At 40.1% G+C, this 20,812-nt stretch overlaps 1 protein-coding gene across 1 annotated transcript in view; it reads left to right on the top strand.

Moving 5' to 3' along the window:
* Positions 1–20,812, top strand: part of DNAH3 (dynein axonemal heavy chain 3) — a 172,201-nt gene that overhangs the window by 33,993 nt on the left and 117,396 nt on the right. Inside the window, 6 exon segments of the mRNA XM_055340043.1 lie at positions 54–232; positions 6,258–6,442; positions 7,648–7,771; positions 13,114–13,267; positions 14,084–14,228; positions 20,359–20,570. Of these exon segments, the coding sequence (XP_055196018.1) occupies positions 54–232; positions 6,258–6,442; positions 7,648–7,771; positions 13,114–13,267; positions 14,084–14,228; positions 20,359–20,570 (999 nt within the window).

The following is a 20,812-nucleotide window of genomic DNA, read 5'->3' as shown; positions in this document are numbered from 1 at the left end:
AGTGCATGAAGGCTAAAAGCAAATCAAGCTGCTGACTGTGCTCCTTTCTACAGAGGATCAGTAGCATAAAAAAACGGAGAAATGAAATTGCATCAATGCACATTACCGTGCCTTTGGCCATGTTCTGCCTTGACACCATGACCCTAAATTATGACCTCTGTGAGCGAGCCCAAAATCTTAAAGACCGTCTGATTCAATTCCAAGTGGAAGTAAACCGGGACACCAATACCAGGTACTGTTCCTATGGACAGAGAGATAGCAACAATATTTGGCATGAATGTGAGAATGGAAAAGTAGCCAGAACTTGTACCTTCCAGCAATGACCAGACAGAAATTCTAGCTTAGGTCGTTTCTGCCCCAGAGAGAGGATAGCGGGGGATTCAGGTTCAGGCTAGATGGTGAACAGAAGAGAGAACACTATGTGGGGTTTGGAGCAGAAAGGAAGAAAACATCTGGCAGCTGTCCATCTCTGATCCCTCAGCCTTTGCTTTCTTGGAGGCATCTTTAGGGAGATGCCACGTCATGGACTTGGCTGTCTGAGGCCACAGGCCTTCTCCCCGGCCATCAAGCACACATTCAGAGACACAAGGTGCTTACTGGCACCCCCTGGAATCACTCCTGTGTGGGCTTCTGTTGTATTGGTCAGAGGAGTCTGTCATTCGATCTTCAGCTCAATGTGGTACCTTCATTTCACCAATGACTATATATTAGTGAAGATGTTTTTGGTTCTAAGTGATAGAAGCCCAGATAGACTGGCTAAAGTGAAAAGGGGTGTCTGGGGCTCACGTGTTGAAAAGTTCAGAAATTGCTAGATTCAGGCCCTCCACACTGCAATTAGGGATATAGCCTGTCTCCCTTTACTCAGCCTTCATTCTCTGACAGGCACTCTCCAGTCGAGGACCTAGCAGCTCCATGCTTATACCTCCCAGGTTTCCATCCAGAGGGGGAAGTGGTTTCTCCCTTTCCAGTTACCTCAAAGATCCTGGCCCATGTGACACCAGCCTGACTTGGGTATTTTATGTAGCCCTGAACCAAATGCCATGGTATAACTATATGAAAGTTGCAAAATGATTAATCCATGTTATTCTAGCTCTCCAGAGTGCTTTTAACTGTAGACTAAGACAATTTAGTAAGCACGGCCACTACTAATATTGTTATATGTTGTATTATTATATGTTGTATTATCCCTCAACATACAACATATGTTGTATGTTGAGGGATTGTATTATATTATATATATATAATGAATAATACAACATATTAATATTATAATAATATTATATATATAAATATATAAATATATAAAATTTTAGCATTTTCTAGTACCTTAAGTTTACAGAATACATTTCAGAACCTCATGGGCAAATTTGAGATAATAATAACCTACCATTTTTCCAGCAAATGTCTGGAAACAGTCTGGGCACTGTATAAGCATTCTGAACACTATAGATCTAATCAAGTCTTTACAACAACCCCAAAAGATGGTTCACTATTCTCTCCATTATGCTAGTGAAAAAACTGAGACTCCTGAGAGGTTAGCAAGTGGCACATTACAGGGCTTAACCTAGTTTATTTTGACCCCAAAGTCCATACTTTCCACCACCACACTCACCACATTTAGCTTTCTCATAGAGTGATGAAATGATAGGATTCCTGGTTTGAGTGCCAAAAGATTTGGTTTTGAATCTAAGACCTTCCATTTACTAGCTGTGTGTCCTCTGACTTCACCTCTTGGATCTTCAGTGTCTGCCTATAGAATAAAAATTTGGGACCAGGACGTAGAACTACTTCAATCTAGTAGGATACTTTCTTTGGGAAGTTTGAGCTTCAAAGAAAATTTATTTTGTAAGCAGTAGTTCTTTTGTTCATGTTAAGTGAAAGCAACATGGTGCCTTGGCTGGTCAGTGCATCCATCTTCATCAAAATAAGTTCCTTCAGGGGATCCCTGGGTGGCGCAGCGGTTTGGTGCCTGCCTTTGGCCCAGGGTGCGATCCTGGAGACCCAGGATCGAATCCCACGTCGGGCTCCCGGTGCATGGAGCCTGCTTCTCCCTCTGCCTGTGTCTCTGCCTCTCTCTCTCTCTCTGTCTCTCATGAATAAATAAAATCTTAAAAAAAAAATAAGTTCCTTCATCAATATAATTTCCTTAGACCTTTTAGATATAAGTGAAAATAAAGGTCTCCTTATGAACCCAAGGATTTCTAAGGATGTGGAAACCCCAGGTTGGTGGCTGAGCTTCTTTCTTCCCGCCTTAAAAATGGTGACTCTGACTCATTTGGCTTTCTCAACCACCCCACAAGTAGGTAAGACTAATATAAGGTCCCTTACTGAATGGAGGAGAAAATGAGGCCCAGAAAGAAAAATTCGCTTTCCTAAGTAGATGGGTTTGAATTTTGTCTTCTCATCCCAAACTCTGTCCTTGACACTTCATTGTCCTGTCATTGCTGGGAGTGGGGTGCCTTACTGTTGCCAGTGACTACGTGTACCCTAGAATGTGGGGTACTCTGCACATAAAGGAAAGGAGGACACTTTGGAGTACATTGGTAAGAAAGTGGGCATGCCATTCATACCCACTACAGGTACATGGGTTTAAGGCTGCTAAAGCAAGGACCTGGAATATTGACCAAAAATTCAAGGACCTGCATAGATTCACATAAAATTATCCTTATGGTCCAGCTGCTTGTTTCCTTCAATGTGAGAACTGTTATCCAAATAATGACAGCAGGTAGAGAGAAGCCACAGATTAATCAAGATTTATTAGTCTCCTTTATGCCATCTCCTACACGAGAGAATAGTCCTGTGCTTATGGGACCTCTGGCCTTTTACATTTTAAATAACATCATCTCTATATGTAGAAAGCAAGGTTTTTTGTCCTCAGCTTATCCCTGAATATTAAGGTGTTCTGTTGGTCAGATGCCTCCTATCAATGACCCATATTGAGGACCTTTTAGAGAATCTAATGGGTATTGGGTTTGCTACCACCCTTCTGGGCCTTTGCAAGAAGCTGATAACTAGTAGCCACATACTATTTATCCTCTGAATTCTCATACAAAAGGGAGGAAGGATGGAGTTTCATCAGGTAAGTGTCTATTAGACTAAGAGGCTCCACCTATGTTAGGCTAGACTAGATGCTGTAATGAATAGACTTAAGATGTCATGACTGAGGCACACCTGGGTGGCTCAGTCAGTTAAGCATCTACCTTCAGTTCAGGTCATAATCCCAGGATCCTGGGATCAAGCCCATATCAGGCTTCCTGCTCAGTGGGAAGTCTGCTTCTCCCTCTCTCTGCCCCCTGCTCGTGCTCTCTCAAATAAATAAGTAAAGTCTTTTTTAAAATGTTATGACTGAACACTATAGAAGTTTTATTTCTGCCCTTTCACGAAGATGGCACCAAAGGTGAAGAAAAAAGCCCCTGCCCCTCCCAAAGCTGAAACCAAAGCAAAGGCTTTGAAAGCTAAGAAAGTGGTGCTGAAAGGCATGCACAGTCACAAAAAAAAAGAAGATCCATAGATCACCTACATTCCAATGACCCAAGACCCTGCCTCTCTGAAGGCAGCCCAAATATCCTCAAAAGAGCGCCCTCTGGAGAAACAAGCTTGATCACTACGCCATCAAGTTCCCCCCTGACTACTGAGTCAGCCATGAAGAAAATAGAAGACAACAACACACTTGTATTCATTGTGGATGTCAAAGCCAATAAGCAAAAAAAAAAAAAAAAAAGCCAATAAGCACCAGATCAAACAGGCTGTGAAGAAGCTCTATGACATTGATGTGGCCAAGGTCAACACCTTGATCAGGCCTGATGGAGAGAAGAAAGCATATGTTCGACTGGCTCCTGACTGATGCTTTGGATGTTGCCAACAAAATTGAGATCATCTAAACTGAGTCCAGCCAGCTATAAATCTAAATTTTTTCACCATAAAAAAGGAAGTTTTATTTCTTTTTTTTAAAGATTTATTTATTTGTTTGTTTATTTATTTATTTATTTATGATAGACATAGAGAGAGAGAGAGAGAGAGAGAGAGAGAGAGAGAGAGGCAGAGACACAGGGGGAGGGAGAAGCAGGCTCCATGCCAGGAGCCCGACATGGGACTCGATCCCAGGACTCCAGGATCGCACCCTGGGCCAAAGGCAGGCACTAAACTGCTGAGCCACCCAGGGATCCCGGAAGTTTTATTTCTTCTCAGGGTAGCTCCAGATTGGTGGGGGAGACCTACTATGTACATCCAGAAATTCAAGCATATGGTGACTTTACATCTTTAACATGTAGCTTTCAAGGTCATTCTCAATGTTGATATCCTAGACAGTTGGAAGGAGGAAAGAGCATAAAGGGATATGCAAGGGCAGTTTTATTTGCTGCTCCTGAAAGTGATACTCATCCCTGCTTCCCACTTCACACTAACTGCAACTCAATCACGTAACCATATTTGCTGTTGACTGAACTGTCCTTCTTTGTTCTGTACCCCTCCTAGCTACCCTGCTATCTTGGGTTCTGGTCCAGTTCAGCCAGTGTGTCCCTGACACATCACAGAGCCCTTCACCAGCAGGAGCAGTCACTCAGCTGTTACAACAGACTAAATTTCATTTACCTAAGTACTCAGAAGGTGCCTGCTCTGTGCCAGCAAGGCACTGGCTTCTGGGAATAATTAAGGGGGATATCTTCTCTGCCCTCAGGGACTTGACACATTCAGTCTACAGCAAAGCCTTAGTGTCTAGTGACTATTTGAAACCAAGGCCTATAAGGAGATGATGAGGTTAAATGAGGTCACAAGAATGAAGCCCTAATCCAATAGAGCTATTGCCCTAATAAGAAGAGGAAGAGACACCAGAACTCTTTCCCCCTCTATCACATGAGGTCACAGTGAGAAAGGCAACTGTCTGCAAGCCAGCAAGAAAGCCCTCACCAGGAACCAAATTAGTTGGTATGTTGATCTTGGACTTCCCAGCCTCCAGAACTGTGAAAAAATAATTTTCTGTTGTTTAGGTCATCCAGTCTGTGATTTTTTGTTGTGGTAGCCTAAGCTGACTAGTAAGATACCCAACTAAAAATACAAAGGAAACGACATATAATGTAGCTCAGAGTCCAAGAACTGGAAAAATACTTCTAGTCTATAGTATTGAACCTATGTTGTGCAGTAGTTAATTTTTCTCTGCAGAAATCTTCTAAATCACATAAAAATTCATTTCTAAAGTCTTGGCAGCATCTGCAAAGATGTTTTAATCCTTTTTTCTTCAGTTTGATAAAATTAGCTTCATTATGGTGAGGTCTCCTTACATTAAGAAGAATTATTGAGTGTCAATTATACTTCAATTAAAAAAATAAAAACAAAAAAAAAAGAATATTGAGGACTTCAATATTGAGAGGAGTGGTTTTTATCTGTAATTTATGAACGTCAACATGTAATGATCAGTGTAATGATCAGACTAATAACAAACACTGTGAGAGCAATTTGCTAACAGTTCTTGAAGGCCACTCTGTGCTAGGCATGGATGTATTGCAGATAATTTGTTCTTAATTATAATTAAAATACTGATGATAGTCATCATTGTCTTTTGTATAAATTTGAATTATCCTTATAGTAGTACCCTTTTTCATAGTCTTGTGTTTGGGAAGTGGGCAGTTAGATCCAGTGGTTGAATGTCAGTTTCTCTTTATCATCTAGGAACTACTCCTAGCACATGAGGATAAATTTGCTGACATACTGTGAAGAGTAGTGATTACCAATTAATTTAGTGCTCTACTTCAACATTAAATTCAAGGAGTCACTATTGGTGGTGGTAGTGATGGTGGTATTCATGTTGTTTTTGTCTAAATCTGGATTCTACCCATGGTACATTTATTAAGAGTACAAGCTTTGGAACTGATTGAACCAAGTTCACATCTTGTCTCTGATACCTCCACACCATGTTGCTTTGGATAAAGTTATTCAGCCTTACTTTCTTCCATTCTAAAATGTTGATAATCATCCCTACCCCTTAGAATGTTGTGAAGATTAAATGAGCCAATATATATTCAGTGATTAGAATGGGGCATAGAACATAGTAAACCCATGAGATATTATTTCCTTTACTACTGTTTTTATTATTGAGTGTGGTGTGCATGTAAATATTACCCATCATGGATTTGCAGGTAGAGAAAAGTTGGAAACCATTATTCTAGTCGACAAATAAGAATCATGCCTGTTTAGCATAATAGATTTTATAAGAAACTGATTTTAGGTGATAATGGTGATGGTGGCTGTTTCTTTCCCTGTAGCATTTGTAATCAGTACAATATCATCGCAGACAAAGTCAGTGAGATTCCTGCCAATACTGAGGAGCTGGTATTCCTCATTGAATTCTTAAAGAAATCCAGTAATGTCACCGTGTTCAAACTCAGGAGGCAACTTAGAGATGCAATTGAACGGTTAGAGTTCTTGATGGATTATGCAGACCTACCCCGTAAGTCCAACACCCTGTAGACTTATATGCAAATGTATATTTATATTTTTAGAAATAAGGAGTCAGGAAGGAGAGTTAGTAATCCTACCACTAAATGTCAATTTTGGGAGAGCTGCTCTTCAAGCATCCCCATATATTAAAGGCACTAATTTCCACACTCTTACACAAAGAAATTTGAATCAAACAAAAGGGATCTTATTGTTAAGCTAAAAGAAGAAATATCTAGGGACTTGATGAGTTCTTAGATGCCTTTCTTGATATCTGTGTCTGGTGTTTCTGAAAAAGTCACTTCCAAATGCAGAGTCCCTTTATAAATGGATAGATTTATTTCATCTATAATCTTAATGCAATTCCACCTTTGAGGAGAGGCCAGGGCACTTTCCTTCATGCTCCTGTATATCTTAAAAGGAAAGAAATGGCTAGGGCCCCTTCAAGGCTTATTGGGCTAAGGTAGAGTTTTGTAGGGACCAGGTTCTGAAGGAAAAACTGATACAGTGTCCACAAGCTAAGTTTTCAGATCCTTCTTCCATCTGTGAATTACCTGGTATTCATGGTGTTTGTGGGGAAGAGTGATGGGATGGAGAGATGGGGACTGGGAGTGGAAAGCAATGCCCTGTCAACCCACATATTCATGAGCTGTGCCCTTGACCATGTGAACACACACTGGACCTTTGCTTCCTAAGTTCCCAAGGGTACAGAGGGAACCCAGGATATTTCAGCTGACCAGAGTCTTAGGATGAGCAGGGTATCTGGCACTGATTTTATTACTGACATTTAACCAAAAGGGAGACTGGGACTCAGATGGTGACAGTTTAAAGAGGAGAATCAAAACATGAGCCCAGGTTTCTACTCTACCCAAACCTAGCCTGGGAACGCAGTGAAGCACAATGGTTAGAACATCGGCTTTGGAGTTTGTTAGACCTGGGACTGAAGTCGTCCCTGCCACCTCCTAGCAGTGTGATCTTGACTACTTGGCTAACCTTTGTTTTCCATCTGCAAAAACAAGGATGACAATACCATTATCTTTCTAGCCTGGCATTTGGTAAGTGCTCCATAAATGTTGGTTATCATTCATCCATAATGGGCCCATCTATTCGTTGCCACCCCCCACCCACTTCTGTTGACCTTTTGTTCTGCTGAATTAACTCCCTGCATGTTGACCTATGCTGAGGAGTGTCTTGGAGCTGACTGTATGTGTTTTGCAGAAGAGGATATCAAGTTGAACAGCACTCTGTTCCTCTGGCCAGACCAGATTGAAGATATCTTTGAAAACAGCCGAAACTTGCTCCTTAGCAAGAGGGATCAGGCTGAGATGGACCTCATTAAAAGGTACAGGAAGAGTGTGAGATTGTTTTAGAAATGATACCCACTGGATAACACGCTGTAGGTTCCTGGTTCTGCTCAGAGCCCCCCCACAGCAATGCGTGGGCGAAGGCTGGAAACAACTGGTAGAGAAAGAATTTTCTTTTGTTTCCCACTGAGGGATGTTCTCTTTAAGCCTGCTTCATTCACTATAGTGACCCTGCCAGTTCCTTCCCTCCCTGCCTTGAACAATTGGAATTTGGCAGTGCAGAGAGAAAAAGACAAAAATAGTGGCATGGCATAATGGCCTCACAATAATAATAGCAAAATCATCCCCCTTACATTAGAGATCACAGATTTGTGAGATAGCAAGACAGGGATCATAGAGGCATGGTAGGAGGCTGAGAGATTGCCTGTTTGGCAGCTGGTTTTGTTCAGTACTAATGTGGCTATATAATTTATTCATTCATTATTTGTCAATTCAACTAGGATTTTTTTTTTACAGATTTTTACTATGTGCTGTGCTGTATTCCAGACATGTTAAATAAAACTTATTTTTTATAAATAAATAAATATAACTATAAATAAATAAAACTAAATAAAAATTTTGACCCAGGGGCAGAGAAAATACAGACCAGACCTACTGAAAAATCAAACAATGTCAAGTGAAGTGGGTCAAGAACCACATAGATGGCAAAGACATACATGCACTCATGGCCATCCCAGCTTGTAACACTAGGTTTATGAACAGTAGGGTTCTACCAGTTACTATCCCCTTCATACATGAATGGCCCCCAGCCTAACTTTGGATCTTATAATCCCTGTAAATACTCACAAGAAAGGAAACAAGTAGATAAAAGCAGGGATTTCTACACAGAATGGGAGTTTGGACTGAAGGAGAAAACTATTTATTCGCTGCCTTCAAAATATGGCCTAGGTCTGCTATCCAGAAAAAAACAACAACAGCAACAACAAAAGTGTGTGTGTGTGTACACACTTCCAGCAACCTTCTTCTCTCTCTACCCAGAAATTTTAGCCAAATGGGTGCTACTGATATTTTTTAATTAATAAATAAAATTTTAAAAAATAATAAAATAAAATTATTTCTTGGAACAGTCTTAAATTCACAACAAAATTGAGAAAGTACAGTGTCCCCATTTACCCCATGTCCCCTTATGTACAGCCTCCATCATGGAACTGATTTGTAGGTTAGATGAACAAGAGCAAGTTTCTTTCTCTTTTTGAGCCTCAGTGTCCTCATCTGGAAAATTGGATAACTGAGCCCATCTCAGATCATATCTTTTTGTGAGAGTTCTCATTGTGCAAAAGGGTGAAGTGAGATGACCTGAGATTGTGCCTGAGTGGTACCTAGCACATGGTAGGAATTCAAAAGCTGTCTGCTACCTTCATACCTTGAACGATGACTTCTTTGGGGAGAAAAAATGCTTCACTGATAAACCACAGCCTTGCAAGTACACTTTTGGAGCAGTGCTGTCACACTACTTAGAATCAATAAGTGTTGTTAAAGTTCAGAGGAGTAAGGGGTGACTCTGGGAGAAATGGGAACTATCATTTATGATGAGAGGAGAAGAACACTGGCTATCTGCTCTTGGAGGGGCAACTCTCACCCTGATGACACCTACTGGTTCCTCCACTCTCCATAGCAGAATTTAGCAGAGGAGGGGCTCCAGGAGAAATCCGAAGCCCTGGGCTCAGCCCTCTCTTTACTGAATGCTTAAACCTCACATCCATCATTTTTGCATTAATCTTGAGAACAGTATGTGAGGGGGGCTGAGCAATGTTCATTTAATTTGTCTTCTGTGAAAGCAACTTCATTACCTCTCTAAGAAACTTGACCAGGCACCTGGGTGGCTCAGTCAGTTGAGCATATGCCTTGGGCTCAGGTCATGATCTCAGTGTCCTTCGGATCGAGCTCCACATCATGGGGCTCCCTGCTCAGTGGGAAATCTGTTTCTCCCTCTCCTTGCTCTTGCTCTCTCTTAATCCAAATTTATTATCAAATATATAGAACTTAAAAAGAAAGAAAGAAACTTGACCTATTTTACCAGCCACATTAATTTTTTGCTTCGGCACTAATTATTCCCCATTTTCTAATCCCCACACCCAACCCTCAATTCCTTCTTACACCTTCTTCCTCCTCTGTCCACTTAGTGCCTAGTCAACTGACACCCATAGTCTAGCCTCTGTCTCCCTTGTCTGTTGGATCCAGACAGGGCTCCACCAGCAGAAAGCCTCAGGAGTTTGGAGAGTGATGACTTTTTCTCCTTTCCCTCATTGTTTAGCCCTGGAGCTCTGGCAGTAGCTTCATCCCTCCTGGATGACAATTCTTGCTTCTCCATGGTTTCCGTTCCCACTGCTCCTTTGGCCCTAAAGGTCATAGTGGCTTCCCTCGGAAGCTACCCATATCTTACCTGTGTACATAGTCCCTTCATTAAAGCCTCTCTCTTTGAACATGCCAGAATTCTGCCCAATCCACCATTTTTAAATCCCTAAATTATCCTCCCTCAGACTCCAGGTAGTCCCTCAAATACATTTTGGGACTTACTCAACCTAGTTTCCTGAGTGTCTCCTATTTACTAATGACTGTATTATTGTATGAAATATATACATATGTATATATTGTGGACATGAAAGTACTTTGGAAACTATAATGTGCTAAGCAATTATAGCATAACACTATATAATATAGTCTACCTTGTTAGAAAAAGGGAGAATTAAATGTGTGACCTTCTTTGTTGTAAAAAAGATCTTCCCTGATCATTCTAGCTAAAGTAGCCCTCTACTTCCACCCACTAGGCACTCTGCCCTGTTTTATTTTTTTCAGTTTTTAAGTCTATCAGAAATACTTCATCTTATATTTATCTATGTATGAATTCATCCATCCATCTATCCACTCACCCACCCATTCATCAATCCATATGTTTCTTTTTTTATAATAAATTTATTTTTTATTGGTGTTCAATTTGCCAACATACAGAATAACACCCAGTGCTCATCCCGTCAAGTGCCCCCCTCAGTGCCCGTCACCCATTCACCCCCACCCCCTGCTCTCCTCCCCTTCCACCACCCCTAGTTCGTTTCCCAGAGTTAGGAGTCTTCATGTTCTGTCTCCCTTTCTGATATTTCCCACACATTTCTTCTCCCTTCCCTTGTATTCCCTTTCACTATTATTTATATTCCCCAAATGAATGAGAACATACACTGTTTGTCCTTCTCCGATTGACTTACTTCACTCAGCATAATACCCTCCAGTTCCATCCACGTTGAAGCAAATGGTGGGTATTTGTCGTTTCTAATGGCTGAGTAATATTCCATTGTATACATAAACCACATCTTCTTTATCCATTCATCTTTCGATGGACACCGAGGCTCCTTCCACAGTTTGGCTATTGTGGACATTGCTGCTATAAACATCGAGGTGCAGGTGTCCCGGCGTTTCATTGCATCTGAATCTTTGGGGTAAATCCCTAACAGTGCGATTGCTGGGTCGTAGGGCAGGTCTATTTTTAACTCTTTGAGGAACCTCCACACAGTTTTCCAGAGTGGCTGCACCGTTCACATTCCCACCAACATGCAGGAGGGTTCCCTTTCTTCCGCATCCTCTCCAATATTTGTGGTTTCCTGCCTTGTTAATGTTCCCCATTCTCACTGGTGTGAGGTGGTATCTCATTGTGGTTTTGATTTGTATTTCCCTAATGGCAAATGATGCAGAGCATTTTCTCATGTGCATGTTGGCCATGTCTATGTCTTCCTCTGTGAGATTTTTCTTCATGTCTTTTGCCCATTTCATGATTGGATGTTTGTTTCTTTGGTGTTGAGTTTAAGAGTTCTTTATAGATCTTGGAAACTAGCCCTTTATCTGATACGTCATCTGCAAATATCTTCTCCCATTCTGTAGGTTGTCTTTGAGTTTTGTGGACTGTATCCTTTGCTGTGCAAAAGCATCTTACCTTGATGAAGTCCCAATAGTTCATTTTTGCTTTTGTTTATTTTGTCTTCGTGGATGTATCTTGCAAGAAGTTACCGTGGCCGAGTTCAAAAAGGGTGTTGCCTGTGTTCTCCTCTAGGATTTTGATGGAATCTTGTCTCACATTTAAATCTTTCATCCATTTTGAGTTTATCTTTGTGTATGGTGCAAGAGAGTGGTCTAGTTTCATTCTTCTGCATGTGGATGTCCAAGTTTCCCAGCACCATTTACTGAAGAGACTGTCTTTCTTCCAGTGCATAGTCTTTCCTCCTTTATCGAATATTAGTTGACCATAAAGTTCAGGGTCCACTTCTGGGTTCTCTATTCTGTTTCATTGATCTATGTGTCTGTATTTGTGCCAGTACCACACTGTCTTGATGACCACAGCTTTGTAGTACAACCTGAAATCTGGCATTGTGATGCCCCCAGATATGGTTTTCTTTTTTAGAATTCCCCGGCTATTCGGGGTCTTTTCTGATTCCACACAAATCTTAAAATAATTTGTTCTAACTCTCTGAAGAAAGTCCATGGTATTTTGATAGGGATTGCATTAAACGTGTAAATTGCCCTGGGTAACATTGACATTTTCACAATATTAATTCTGCCAATCCATGAGCATGGAATATTTTTCCATTTCTTTGTGTCTTCCTCAATTTCTTTCAGAAGTGTTCTATAGTTTTTAGGGTATAGATCCTTTACCTCTTTGGTTAGGTTTATTCCTAGGTATCTTATGCTTTTGGGTGCAATTGTAAATGGGATTGACTCCTTAATTTCTCTTTCTTCAGTCTCATTGTTAGTGTATAGAAATGCCATTGATTTCTGGGCATTGATTTTGTAATCCATATGTTTCTTATCTAGGTTTCCCCAAACTAAAATACAAGGATAGGGATCTTAATAGTATATATCACAAATGTCTCCCTGATGCCTAGAGCAGTCCTTCAAATGTATGAAGCCCTCAACAATAAGTATCTAATGGATGACTAAATAATATGTATATACACACATTTTAAATATGATGTGTGTATGGAATAGGTATATATAGAGTTCATATATATACACACCTACATATTTACCTGTACAGGTAAACATCTGGAAATGTTTAACTGCCAATAGGATCACAGCAGACATCTCTGGGAGGTAGGATAATAAGTTTTATATATATATATTTATATATGTAGGATAATAAGTAGATAAATAAGGATATTATCTATATATAGAAAATATATATAAATATATATTATATATATGTGTAGGATAATTTATATAAAATGCATTAGAAGATCACATTCTCCCCAGGCTTGAGTATGGATGGGCAATTGCTGATACTTTGAAAATCAAAAGTGGAAAGTTCAAATGTGATGGGGCTGTCCTTTACTTTTAGGTGCTCAGAATTTGGGTCGAAACTTGAAGGCTACAACAAGGAACTGGAAGGGTTTAGGAAACGTGAAGTGATGACCACAGAAGAAATGAAGAACAATGTTGAAAAGCTTCACGAGCTTTCAAAGAACCTAGATCAAGCACTGGTGGAATTTGAGGTTTGGAGTCTTGGCGTCTGGGGCTGGAGACTTATGATTGTCCTGTCCTGTTGAGTCTGCTTCTCAGTTTTGTATTTTCTTAACATTACCTGTCAGGTGGATAGTATTGATTGGTGGATTGACCAGTTCATTCATTGGTGCTTTCAACTATCTTTTTCTACACCCCTACATTATGGCAGCTTTTTTGTTAGTCATTGAGTACACAAAGAAACAATTACAGAAAAAAAAAAAAGAAACAATTACAGTAGAATAGTTGCTCTCATACATTGAGTATTTATTATGTGCTTGACAATATACAAAGGGCTTCATATATAATATATCACTTAATACCCATAACAAACCTTTGGGGTAGGTACTGTTATCATCCCCATTTATCTCTATTTAAATAGGAGAACTAAGGCTTGGAGAGGCTAAATAAATTTCCCTGAAGGTCAACTAGTGAGTTCTTTAACCCTTAAAGCTCTTATTGTTGAAGTAAGTCAGCATAAAAAAAGGCAGCATCATGTAAACAGCTAACATACATATGAAAATTGTGAAAATGGGGAAATGGATATGGTAGAGTGGGATCAAAGATGATGGAGCAAGCAGCAATTTATCCTAGAGTTTAATCCAGCTAGATCTTAGCTGTCACAGCCCTCAGAGGTAGCAGAAGGACCTTCTTATTTGAGCCTATGTCTTATTTTCCTCTCTTACTCTCTGGATGAATGAACATCTTCTTCAACTTGTCTTTGAAAACACTGAGAAATTTGCCATGGTGTCTTCTAGGGTTCAGAAAACCACCCACCCAATTAAACAGCATCCCCTTTTGCCCTGCAGTTGATCAATAAGGAGGAGGAACTGTTGGAAAAGGAGAAGAGTACCTTCCCTCTCCTGCAAGCCTTGATGATCAACAAAGTGCCTTATGAGCAGCTATGGCTGACTGCATATGAGTTTAGCATCAAGTCAGAGGAGTGGATGAATGGTATGCTTTGGGCTCAGTCTGATGCTGATGGACATGATGGCTGATGGGGTAGTGGATCCAACCCAGCCAGTTCTAGAATAGGGTTTGGACTTCAGATTTAAGCTAGACTTTTCATCATATTGTTATACTCTGGATTAACACAGCCACACAGTCAAATTTTTGTGATGTGATAATGATAGTAAATAGGAATTGAAGAGCCAGACCTGTTACCAGGGTAAAAATAGAAGAGGCAGCCAACCAGAGCCATGGATTGCAAAGAGGCAGATGGGGGGGGAGAAGAAGATGGCATTTCCACCACTGTGCTGCTTTAAGGCCAAAGTGCCATAGACATCTGTAAACTACTACTTTTTCTCTAGATCCTGGAGGCTAGGGAGAAATGGAGGAGGTAGAGTCAACAGGACTTATCTGGACTTATCAGGATTGATCTGATATGGGGCAGGGGGCAGGGAGGGAGAGGGAAGAAACTGGGGGACTCCCAGATTATGAGCCCAGGCAATTTGGTTGCCATCACTAAACAAGAGAAGTAACAAATTTGCTGGGAAAAAAGACCCATTGGTTTGAATATACAGAGTTCAAGGTGTCTGCAGACACCCAAATGGGAATATTAATCAGCAGTTGAATATATCAGCCTGACGTTAACTTATATGTCTGGGGCGGGGGGGTAATTTATATTGGGAAATAATTGATTGTAGATTACAATGAAAAGCCATGAATGATGTCACCTGGGGAGAGTGTACATAAGCAGAGGACAAAATCCAAGATCCTTAGAGCTGAGCCCACAGTTTGTTTCCATCGCTTCAATGTTAAATGAGCACAACTGTGATGAACGTCTTTGTTGCCCGTTTAATAGATGCAACTATGATCATTTTCTTAGGAGAAGTTCCTGAAAGTGAAATAGCTAGATCAAAAGTCATGTGATGAAAATTATTAGGAGTTTATTTATTTTTTTGAAGTACCAACCCTTTTTTTTTTTTAAGAATTTATTTATTCATGAGAGACACAGAGAGAGGGAGACACAGGCAGAGGCAGAAGCAGGCTCCATGCAGGAAGCCCAACGCAGGACTCAATCCTGGGTCTCCAGAATCGGGCCCTGGGCTGAAGGCAGCACTAAACCACTGAGCCACCGGGGCTGCCCTACTAGGAGTTTAAAAACTGTTTTTGTTGTTGTTGTTACTGTCTTCCAGAAAAGTTATGTTTTAAATTTTAAAAGTACCCTTCTAGCAGTACTAAGAGTGCCCATTCCTCACACCATTAACAAATCTGGGAAATAATAGCTTTGAAAACTATTTTTGCCTATTTATTTATTTATTTATTTATTTATTTATTTGGCTGATTTAATATTTGAATTGGTATTTTTCTTTTTCACTTAAAATTTTTTCATTTTTCACTGATGCTCTTAATTTTTCCATGTAATCAATCATATCTGGACAATTCTAATATTTTACCTTATTTGTATACCACCTTTTTTATTCACTGTTCTGTGTTGATTAGCACCTCCAAAATAAACAGTGCTAATAATGGGCCCCTTTGTCTTATTCCTAATTGTAATGGGAGCTTTTACAGAGTGTCACCTTTAAACAAGATGCTTTTTGTTGGTTTGAGATACAAAATTTTTATGGTGTTAAGGAAATATTTATAGTTTACCGTCTTTTTATTGAAAAGAGAAATTGTATTAAAATTTTTTTGCCTTAAAAAAAAATAAAATTTTTTTGCCTTTAAATCTTTATTTTTTTAAAAGATCTTATTTATTCATGAGAGACACACAGAGAGAGGCAGAGACATAGGCAGAGGGAGAAGCAGGCTCCCTGTGGGGAACCCAATGTGGGACTTGATCCCAGGGCTCCAGGGTCATGCCCTGAGCCAAAGGCAGATGCTCAACTACTGAGCTACCTAGGTGTCCCTAAATTTTTAATTTTAAATTCATAACAGCAGAAAGAACATTCTGGCATATAGTTCTTTTTTTTATGATAGGCACACAGTGAGAGAGAGAGAGAGAGAGGCAGAGACACAGGCAGAGGGAGAAGCAGGCTCCATGCACCGGGAGCCCGATGTGGGATTCGATCCCGGGTCTCCAGGATCGCGCCCTGGGCCAAAGGCAGGCGCCAAACCGCTGCGCCACCCAGGGATCCCCTGGCAAATAGTTCTAAATGTTAACACATATATAGATTCACCACAATCAGAAAGCAGAAGTTGGACAGCCCGGGTGGCTCAGCAGTTTAGCTCCACCTTTGGCCCAGAGCAAGATCCTGGAGTCCCAAGACTGAGTCCCATGTTGGGCTCCCTGCATGGAGCCTGCTTCTCCCTCTGCCTGTGTCTCTGCCTCTCTCTGTGTCTCTCATGAATAAATAAATAAAATCTTAAAAAACAAAACAAAACAAGTTTAATCACTTCAATAAAATTTCTCATAGTGCCCCCTTTGTAGTCACTCTACCACCAGCCAAAAGTCACACACTACCCCCAGCCAAAAGACCTGGCACTGTGGAGCTCTTCACTGTTACTATAGTTTTGTCTTTTTGAAATTGTTTTGTAAGTAGAATGATACAGTGTATAACCTTTTGAAAGTGCTTCTTTCACACTGCATACTACTTTGAGATTCATTCAAGTTATTAGTTATAATCTTAGGTCCTTCCCTTTTATGCTTGGGGTAGTATTCTATTGCGTGGATATACCAGCTCATTTACCCACTTACCCATTGGTAGATATTTGGGCTATTACCAGTTTCAGGCTCTTATGAATAGCTGCTATAAACATTCATGCCTGCATTTTCAGGTTGACATAAGTTTTCATTCCTCTGGGGTAAATGCTCAGGAGTAGATTGCTGGGCTATATTTAAGGTTTATATATAACTTTGTTTAAAAAAATGTCTTGGGCAGCCCCGGTGGCGCAGCGGTTTAGCGCCGCCTGCAGCCCAGGGCGTGATCCTGGAGACCCGGGATCGAGTCCCACGTCAGGCTCTCTGCATGGAGCGTGCTTCTCCCTCTGCCTGTGTCTCTGCCTCTCTCTCTGTGCATGTGTCTCTTTGAAGAATAGATAAATAAAATCTTTAAAAAATAAAAATAAAAAAATAAAAAATGTCTTGTAGGGCAGCCTGGGTGGCTCAGCGGTTTAGTGCCGCCCTCAGCCCAGGGCGCGATCCTGGAGACCCTAGATCGAGTCCCACGTCGGGCTCCCTGCGTGGAGCCTGTTTCTCCCACTGCCTATGTCTCTGCTTCTCTGTGTCTCTCATGAGTAAATAAATAAAATCTTTTTTTAAAAAATGTCTTATAATAGTAAAGTATCCCTAATTCCTCTCTTCCATCTGTTGTATCATTTCTGTTATTCATTTCATCTGTATATAAACTGTAATCATCAAATATATTGTTGCTTTTATTATTTTGAACAAACTTAACTGTTAGATCAGCTAAGAATAGGGAAAATAAAAATATTTATTTTACCTTCACTTTTCCTTCTCTAATATTCTTCCTTTCTTTATGTAAGTCTGAGTTTCTGACAAATCCTTTTCCTTCTTTTCAAGAACTTCTTGTAACAGGGGCACCTGAGTGGCTCAGTGGTTGAATGTCTGCCTTTGCTTCAGGTCATGATCCCAGGGTCCTAGAGATTGAGTCCTGCATCAGGCCGCTGCAGGGAGCCTGCTTCTCCCTCTGCCTATGTTTCTGCCTCTCTGTATCTCTCATGAATAAATAAATAAAATCTTAAAAAAAAAAAACTTCTTGTAACATTTCTTGCAACATAGGTCTACTGGCAACAAATTCTCTCAATTTGTTTGTCTGAAAAAGTATTTTTTGCTCCTTCACTCTAGAAGGATAATTTCTCAGAATACAGAACTTTAAGGTTGGTGGGGTTTTTCTTCTCTCATTCCACTCTATTCTTGTTTGTATGGTTTCTGAGGAAAAAGGGAATGTAATGCTTATCTTTGCTCCCCTAAGGTATGGTGGTTCCCCCTACCCTCTGGCTGTTTTAAAGTTTTTTCTTTAACTTTGATTTTCTACAGCTTGAATATATCTAAGTGTAGTTTTTGGCATTAATCCTGGATCTGTGGCTTGGTGGCTGACATTAATTTGGGGAATATTCTCAGTCTTATTCTTCAAATATTGTTTCTGTTCCATTCTCTTCATTCTCCCTCTGTTATTTCCATTACTTGTGTGTCATATCTTTTGTAGTTATCCCACAGTTCTTAGCCATTCTGTTCCAATTTTTTCCCCATCTTTTTTTTTTTTAATTTTGGAAGTTTCTAATGATATATCCTTAAGCTCAAAGATTCTTTCATCTGTGTTCGGTCTACTAATGAACCTATCAGATGTCTTCCTATTTCTGTTACAAAGTTTTTGCTCACTAGCAAAGATTTTGTTACCGCTGTACTTTATTTTTTTTAAGATTTATTTATTTGAGAGTAAGAGTGCAGGCACACACACACACACACACACACATTATGAGCAGGGGGAGGGACAGAAAGAAGGGAGAGAATCCTCAAGCAGACTCCCCACTGAGCCCAATTCAGAGTTCCACAACCCCAAGGTCATGACCTGAGCTGAAATCAAGAATCCAGTGCTCAGCTAACTGAGCCACCCAGGCGACCCACTTATTGCTATTCTTTAGATTTCTTGGATCATCTATATAAATAGTCATGTCATCTGGAAAACTAAGACATTTTATTTCTTGTTTTCCAGGCTGTATGCCTCCTATTTCTTTTTCATGCCTTGTTGTATTGTCAAGGACTTTAAGTATGATATGGATTAGAAATTGTTAGAGTGAAAATCCTTGCCTTGTTCCTCATCTTAGGGAAAAAGTATTACATCTTTCACCATTAACTCTTAGGGGTTTGGCTTGGTTTGGTTTGGTTTTTTAAAAGCACTTTATTGAAGTATGAGTGACATGTAAAAAGCTGTACAAAGTTCCAATATAGAGTCTAATGGTAGTATAGGTTTTTCATAAATGCCCCTTATTGAACTGAGTAAGCTCTTTTCTATTCCTAGTTGGTTTAGAGGTTTTTATCATGAATGGATACTGAATTTTGTCAAATGCTTTTTCCACATCAATTGATATTATCATGTGATTTTCTTTTTTTAGACTGCAAATATAGTTTATTATATTGTGTGATTTTTCAAATATTAAACCAGCCTTACATTCCCATGAAAACCCCTGATGGACATGATATATTATTACTTTTATATATTCCCTGGATACTGCATACATTTCTTCTTTTCAAAAAGTGTTAATTTTTGACTACTCACCTCAAAAATGTCTGGCTGATTAAGCATGTAAAATTAATAAAGTTTTATTTAGTCTCAGTAGCCATGAAAGAAAAGTACTTCTGAGTAAATTTGCAACATCATGATGCAAGAGTTAATACCTGTTTGAAATGTCCAAGGGGAAGAAAGCAGCAGCATGGAAGGATTTTGACTGAATGTGAAACCCAAATGCTATAGGTTCCCTATGAAGAAAAGTCTTGGAGCATGTTTTTAAAAATGAGAGGTCATTCTTTGTTTATAAAAAATCTTAAGATAATTTCAAACTTACATAAAAATTGCCAGAGCTGTCATCCCCAATTGTCAATATTTCACAGCATTTGTGGAACACCTTTACTGCCTCTATAATAGTATCCACACCACTGTTAACAATCAATTCCTTTTTTTAAGATTTTTTATTTTATTTATTCATGGGAGACAGAGAGAGGCAGAGACATAGGCAGGGAGCCCAATGCGGGACTTGATCCCTGGACCTAGATCATGCCCTGAGCCAAAGGCAAACGCTCAACCACTGAGCCACCCAGGCATCCCAACAGTCAGTTCCTTAACTGCACTTGCAATACACGCCAGACATTATTAGCCATTATTAGCCAGACATTATTAGCCATTTAGCTCACTTAATGTTCACAATCACATTCCAGAGTGTCCATTATTACCCTTGTATCATAGGTGATACTGTTGAGGGCTTAGAAGGGTTCAAGAAAACATGCTCAGGGTTTCATTAGCTAAGGAGATGTTTCAGTTCCAGGCCAACTCCAAAGCCTGTGCCTGTTCCAATATCCATACTCACAGGCACAATTCTTATTGCACAGAGTTAGAAGTGTACGTGACTAATAACCACTCGATGGTCTGACCCTTCCCTCACCCCATGTTTTCTATTTCAGGACCCCTCTTTTTGATGAATGCTGAGGAGATTGCAGAGGAAATAGGGAATATGTGGAGAACAATATATAAGTTGACCAAGACCCTAGCTGATGTACCTGCACCCAGGCGGTTAGCAGAGAATGTGAAAGTCAAGATTGATAAATTCAAGCAGCACATCCCTATCCTCAGCATTTCCTGCAACCCAGGAATGAAAGACCGGCACTGGCAGCAGGTTCCTGTCACTCTCCACCCCTCGCCAGCCCAATCCATACCCAATGCATACCTGGTCTTGGTAGCCCTTTGGAAGGCAGGAACCAATCAATACTGGGTCCAGCTTCTGCTTTCTGAAAGGGAGAATCTACTTGAGGCTAAAGCAGCAGTAATGGGAGGGAAAATCTTTTATTTTTTATTTTTTTTAAAGATTTTATTTATTTATTCGAGAGAGAAAGAGGCAGAGACACAGGCAGAGGGAGA

Source organism: Nyctereutes procyonoides, unplaced genomic scaffold (assembly GCF_905146905.1).
Source record: "Nyctereutes procyonoides isolate TBG_1078 unplaced genomic scaffold, NYPRO_anot_genome, whole genome shotgun sequence".
Taxonomy (NCBI): domain Eukaryota; kingdom Metazoa; phylum Chordata; class Mammalia; order Carnivora; family Canidae; genus Nyctereutes; species Nyctereutes procyonoides.
Note: the sequence above shows the minus strand (reverse complement) of the source record. Positions and strands in the feature narration are given on the sequence as shown.